Source organism: Diuraphis noxia, unplaced genomic scaffold (genome assembly GCF_037042655.1).
Source record: "Diuraphis noxia isolate RWA-SAM2 unplaced genomic scaffold, SU_Dnox_SAM2 contig0004, whole genome shotgun sequence".
Lineage (NCBI taxonomy): Eukaryota > Metazoa > Arthropoda > Insecta > Hemiptera > Aphididae > Diuraphis > Diuraphis noxia.
Genome location: NW_028301714.1, coordinates 38,509,730 through 38,517,110, shown reverse-complemented (window position 1 = coordinate 38,517,110; position 7,381 = coordinate 38,509,730). Strand labels below are relative to the sequence as shown.

Here is a 7,381-nt window from a genome sequence, read left to right as displayed (position 1 = left end):
TGCAACCCCCTTCAAAAAAAAAAATTTGTTTTATTCATCAAAATTTGCAGATTTAATTAGATATTGATAAAATATTTATATGGTATACAATTTTGATTAACTTACACTTAAAAATTTAATTAATTTATCATACAAAATTATTTTAAAACAATACAAGTATATACAATAAATATAAATGAAAAAAAAAATACAAAAATTAAATTTTAAAAATATACAATTTAACTTGTATAGATCTAGAACAAAATAAAGAATTAACTTTATTTTATTTTTAAATATAATGGAAAAATCAGTTAGTCTATTATTTTTGGCAACCCCAAACCAATCATTCGCGACCCCTAGGTTGAAAAGCACTGCTCTAAATCACGATTAATGACATATAAAGTATATCAAGATTTTCAAGAAAAAGAATTCTATACGTATCAACTGATAATAGTTACGAGCCTACCGACTGGCGACTTGTATCGAAGTTTAAGCCTGTTACAGGTCGGTACGTGTCGCTTACATATTGAACAAGTAACTTCTTGAAAATTCAAAACTAGATCGATGCGTATCGATACACTCCAATTTCTTCCTTGAAAAAAATTTTGAATCCATAATCGTGCTCTAGTCCGCCTCTGCCCTCTAGACGCTGGTGAAATTTGAAGTGAAAGATAATATTTATTTTTTTGCCATGATATTATGTTATCTTATCGCCTAATATTTTACCAACATTTAAAATAATCATAGATAATACATAGAGTATGAGATAATATAAGAATAATATTATCACAAACTAAGATATAGATTAGTCCGTGAATATTATATTTATATATCTATGAAAATGATAAGATCTATTTAATAATAAAATTAATTTTCATAATTATTTATTCAATTTATGTTCTGCATAAATGAGAAATAACCAAATAACGTATTATTATTAATTATTATTATATAAATATATTACATTATTATTTATTATTCATCATCGCCCTTGGTATTCAAAACTGTTATTTAAATGTATTAAATGTTTTTTAGGATCAGAACAGTAATTTTAAGCTTTGCTGGAAGAAAATCAACTCCTCGATTTTAAGGATCATATCCTATAGTCATATTTATTTCATTCATTTATAGGAAAATGAATTGAATATTCGTAATTCTGCTATAATATAGGTCACAATGAGTACTTTACATAAAAATTGTCTTACACAGCCTGGGCGTAAAAAAGTTCAAGTAATGATGATTTTATTTTTTAATTCATATAGGCATTTAGTTTAATTTACTTGATGGTTTTACATGATACTTAAAATTGTATTTTTTTTTTCATTTCAATACCAGATTTCATTTGTTATTCGTGATGAAGAAGAGCGCAGACATAGAGCTGGTGTTAATTCATTACAGTTGGATTCCAAACAAGGAATATTATACTCAGCTGGTCGAGATGGCATAATACGGCAATGGGATGTCCGAGATAATGTTGAAGCCACATATTTACGGTCTTTAGAACATCACACTGATTGGGTTAATGATATTGTACTATGTTGTGGTGGAAATTATTGTAAGTTGAAACTGCTAAATGATTTTTTTTAATCTAAAATAATATAACAAATGCACATTAAATTTTTTTTTTAAAACTCATAGCTGCTGTAAGAAAAAATATCTTGTTAACAGTTTCATTAAAATAGATGTTAACATTATACTCAGTTTTCATCTTTACATTTTTCTATGATCTCTTAAAAATATACCTATGCTATGTTTTTCACATTTATTTACTATTATATTGTGATTTAATATCAATCTGGTATTTTCAGTGATTTCTGCTAGTTCAGACACCACTGTTAAATTATGGGGACTTCGAAAAGAAAATACTTGTTTATCAACCTTAAGAACTCATAAAGATTATGTTCGAGCTTTAGCATATGCTCGTGATGAAGAAGTAGTCGCATCTGCTGGGTTAGACAAAACAATATTCGTATGGGATGTTAATATGTTGACTACTTTAACTACTACTAATAATACTGTTACAAGTATGTTATTTATGAGGTGTAACATAAAATAAAGATTGGTTATCATAAATTGTTATTCAATATGTTTAGCGTCTTCTCTGCCTGGTAGCAAAAACTCAATTTACAGTTTGGCAATGAACAACAGTGGTACAGTTTTAATAAGTGGAAGTACAGAAAAAGTTTTACGAGTGTGGGACACAAGAACTAATGACTGTATGATGAAATTGATTGGCCACACAGACAACGTAAAAGCTTTGGTTATAAATCGTGATGGTACACAATGCCTATCGGGTAGCTCTGATGGAACTATTAAACTATGGTCATTAGGACAACAACAATGTATTCAAACTCTAAGAATTCATAAAGAAGGAGTTTGGGCATTAGCAGTAATAATTGATTAATTAAAATTGAAATAATTATTCTATAAGATAATATTTTATAATTGAAATGGTTTTTCTTATGTTCATAGGCAACTGAAAATTTTTCACATGTTGTATCTGGTGGTCGTGATAAAAAAATTTATATGACGGATTTAAAAAATCCCAATAAAGTTCAACTTATATGCAATGAGTCAGCTCCAGTTGTAAAAATGGTTACAACACCTGATATGAGTGCTATTTGGGTAGCGACATCTGAATCCTCTATTAATTGCTGGGTAAGCATATTATTTGACAAATAGTTGAATGTTATTAGAGATGTTTTCAGCGTACAATTTGTTTTCATTCTGAATCATGTGCAACATGTATGTTTATTTTATACGTAGCAAAATATATGTTAGTTAAGCAGAACCAACCCTTGTTTTTACTTTTGATATTGAAGTGGATTTACGAATTATAATACTTTAAGCTATGAATATTACATCTGTCCAGTGTTGGGTACTAACGTAACGAAAGTAACAGCGTTATTTTGATTGTAACGCGTTACGTAATTTCATTAGAATTATTTCCAAGTAACGAAAATGTAATAGAAATTACTTTTGACAAGTAATTTCTATTGAATAACGCGTTATAGTTTCGAATTATTAAGTACCTACCTTTTGCGAATTGAAAAAAAAAATATGTCTATAATACAGACATTATTATCTAGTATAGTAATATACTATATTATTATATATTAAAGCTCTTTATACAGCTGATCTCACAATTTTGAATTCAATGACATTAGTAAAGAATATTTTTATTAAATACAACACAGCTTTACCATCCAGTGTTTCTGTAGAGCAATTATTTAGTGTTTCAGGGGATATTTGTTCTAAATAAAGGTCGCGTATGATTGACAAAAATTTTGAAGTTACAATATTGTGTAAAGTTAATTTAAAACATAAATAAATATAAAATAATACTATTGTATTATATTGATTATAGTATATAAGTATATATTAATTTCTTTTTCAAATTATATCTATTTACTATAGGTAATGTATTTATAGTAACATTATTGTCAGGCACAATGATAATATTGTTAAAATATATTTAAAACTATAAAATAGGTATTTAAAAATATTTTTTTTTTTTTTTGTAATGAGAAAGTAATGAGTTACTTTTCAATTTGAAAAGTAAAGTAATTTCATTAAAATTTTATTAGAGTAACGAATAAAGTAATTTTATTACATTTCTCTCTAAGTAACGAGTAAAGTAACTTTATTACTTTTTAAAAGTAATTTACCCAACACTGCATCTGTCCTATGTTAATTTATATAAAATTTTAATTTTTATATGATTTATTAGTATTTTTAATATGCAATAATTACATGCTCATAACTTACCTAAAAATTAAAATATCTAACATAAGGACACAGATAATGTTCTTAACTTACACAGAATTGGTTCTGCTAAATGTAAATTTTCTATTTTGTGCATGGGGCAGAGAGAAAACAAATAGTGCTTTAACATCCTCTTAATACGATTGAAAGAAAACACCATTGTTTAGTACAAAGAAATATAATTCTTATATAAAAATGCATTTCATTTAATTTCTATGGTAATAGATAAAAATTATTTTTGCTTTTTTACCAAAAATGCTTTGCTTTATCTTTCACTCCTCCTTTTTTATTGTTTGTGTTAAATCATTAATTTATTGGTATAAATTTGTGAGAGCTTACAAAGACTAGACATTGTTGATTTTATGTTACTTAATAATTTTGATGACTAGAATGTACTCACCTGGGTAATTTTCTATTTATAAAATATTAAAAGTTCAAACCTTCAATACTTTATTGAAGACAGTTTTTCAAAATACATGGTTAACAGTTGTACATTTTTTTTAAACACAATTTTGGTAATTGATTTTAACCTATTACATTTCTTAATTTCTTTTATTATAAATAAAATTCATATTTTAGATTCTGAGCGGAGCGATGTATGTTTTTATTTATTTTTTTATTTTTATTGAGTCTGTCATCACGTTTTGGGGCAGTAAAAGTGCTTAAATTTTTGACTTCAGTACCTCGTTCGAACAGAAAGTGAATCTAGTTGGTACTTTGGGGGATCAAAAGTAAAAAATTCTTAATACTTTTCTAAATAATCAAGAAAAACAAACTAAAAATTAAAGGAAAAACGGGAAATTTTACACACAATCAGTTTTCGACAAAATCTATTTTGGTTTTTGATGTAACTTTAAAACAAATGACCATAGATACATCTTCACTCAGAATCGTTTTTCGTATACAATGATATAATATCATTGGATTCAAATTTAATTCCATCCATTACAGTAACCCACTTGTAACCTACTGTACAGCAGAGCAACATCCACTTTCCCGCTTTTTATTATTATTAATTATATTGCTTTTAAGTAAAATCCTAGTTATTAATAACATAACAAAAAAATTCTTGCTTTGATATTAATTTAATAGGACACTTAAAGTAATATATATTCATAAATAAAAATCAATTTATACATTTAGAAATTAAAAAAAAGTGATGAAACAGCTGATTTTGAAGATGCTCCAACTGTGCCATATAATCAAGAACCATTTAGGACATTGAAGGGAGCTGCTGCTATACGAAAATATCATGTACTGAATGATAAACGAACAATTCTGACACAGGACACAGAAAAGAATGTTTCAGTTTATGATGTCCTTAAGGTCATTATCCTAAAAATAAACCTCTATTAAATTATTCAATTATTTAATTAATATTTATTTTTAATTATGTTAGGCTTCTAAAATTCAAGATTTAGGCGAAGTCGATTTTGATGAAGAAATAAAAAAACGACATCGCATGATATTTATACCAAACTGGTTTAGTGTAGACTTGAAAACAGGGGTATATTTATTTTTTATTGATTATAATTTTAATTTATATTATTATTTAAATTAACACTAACAATTAAATTTTAAATGGTAACATCTTAATTTTTATTAGATGCTAACGATTCACTTAGGACAAGATGAAAACGATTGTTTTGCAGCTTGGGTTTCTGCTAAAGAAGCGGGAATTAATGTCACAGATGATAACTTAAGAGGTAATTATAATATTGAACTAATATAGTTTCCTATAGTTTCAGAAACATAATATGTGTTTATTTATTAGTAAATTATGGAAATCGGATGTTGAGATCACTGTTAGAAAATTGGCTTAATCGCATTCAAACAGATCATGGGTCTTCTGATGGAGCCCAGTCTACTGAACTTAATGCTCAGTCAAAATTAGATTCTCAGTGTTGTAGAATTCCTAAACATACACCTCTTATGATAAGTGAAGTTGGAGGTCGATGTCTGTATAGGATGTTAGTCAGCCAGGCCGGAGATGAAAATGATGTTTCAATTTTAAACGAAACTATTCCCTCATGGGTTATGAATGTTATTGTTGAAAAAAGTATACCTAAAGCCCTCAAGATATCATTTTATCTTGTTCCACTATCAAATACTTGCATTAGGCCTGTAAAAAAGTATGTTTAGATTTAATACATTTAATTTTCATCATTAATAATTTAAAAAAAAAAATTATAGTGGCACTCTTCGACCAAGTCGAGATCGCTTAGTGGCACATGATTTTATTCAAGTACAGAAAATAGCTGAGTATATCCATGAAAAGCTGTCTGAAAATGATGGAAGTGGTCCATATAACAAAACCTCAGACTGCATAAGCAATCATCTACAAGGAAATACACCAGAAAAAAATTTTGAACTAAGTTGTAATGATCAAATACTTTCTCCTACAATGGATTTAAGGACTTTGAAACATTTTATTTGGAAATCTTCAGCCGATTTAACAATATACTTTAAGGCCAAACATTAGATGTTAATTTTTTCTTTATGATTTATTTATTTAAGTTATTGTCTTCTTATTCTTTATTTATTTAGTTACTTTTTTTAAATAAAATTCAAACAATGTTTACAAATTTGTTAATACATTTGCCATTATCTGCAAATAAAAATATGTATATTAAGTTATGATGATATTGTTAAAAGTTAAAAATGTATTCACATCAAAAGTATTAATATTAAATGTTAAATTCATATCACCCACAGAAAATAAGTGTAAAATTTTAACCAACCTGTACATATAGCCAAAAATATATTAAATTGTATTATTATGTAAAAAATATTGGCGTCAAATCAAATATAATTTGATTATATTATTTTCCTAAGACTTATGAAAATATTTGAAAAAGAGACTTATTTTGTTTTTATGACCATTTATTGTTTTAAATACTTTATGATATTGGTAATACAGTAATACACGAACACATATAAAATTATACAAATAATCTAAAATAAATTTACCTGATGTAATTCAAATTAAATGTTATAAAAGTAGTCAAAATATTAATTTTTAAAATAAATTTAATTGAAAAATTTTAAATAGTATAATTTATGTTTATTTTTTTTTCTTCTTTATCATTTTATTTGTTATATGATTTCTGTTATAAATTATATAAATAATCAGATATATATCAAAAAATAAAAATATTTTGCTGTGTTTTTAAAACTTTTAGTTGATAAAATAATATTAATACTTAATAATTTTAAGTATTTTAATTTTAATAATTTACTTTTAATTGCATATAACTATTTTCAAAAATTAATCATTCAGTTTAAACATTATCACTCAACTATGAATACAATCATATTAGGATATCTTTATTTGATTTAATTGGTGAAAAGTTATTTTAATTTGTTTGGCATATTTTGGGCATATAATTCAAATTGTATACGAATATTTGAACTTGCTTAAAATATGTCTATTTTATTAGTTTATTATAGCTTATATGGTTATTAAAAATATGGTATTAATTGTAATTGTTGATTCAACTATAGGTATTTACTATTATTCATAAATAATTTTTTTGATTTTGCTTATTATTGACGACAAAGTTAGAAGACAGAGTTGAATATATTTACCAATACTTATATTGTGTGTACATAATATAATATAATTTCATTACCTCTA

At 25.6% G+C, this 7,381-nt stretch overlaps 1 protein-coding gene across 1 annotated transcript; it reads left to right on the top strand.

The window, feature by feature from the left end:
- The first annotated feature begins 789 nt into the window (after positions 1–789).
- LOC107171105 (WD repeat-containing protein 48) lies at positions 790–6,754 on the top strand. Its single transcript, XM_015521335.2, has 11 exons — positions 790–907; positions 1,015–1,209; positions 1,315–1,534; positions 1,788–2,003; positions 2,073–2,368; positions 2,452–2,637; positions 4,888–5,070; positions 5,144–5,251; positions 5,351–5,450; positions 5,519–5,876; positions 5,938–6,754. Exons 2-11 carry the CDS (start codon positions 1,156–1,158, stop codon positions 6,224–6,226), a joined length of 2,010 nt encoding a protein of 669 aa, XP_015376821.1. The 5' UTR covers positions 790–907; positions 1,015–1,155; the 3' UTR covers positions 6,227–6,754.
- The last annotated feature ends 627 nt before the right edge of the window (positions 6,755–7,381 follow it).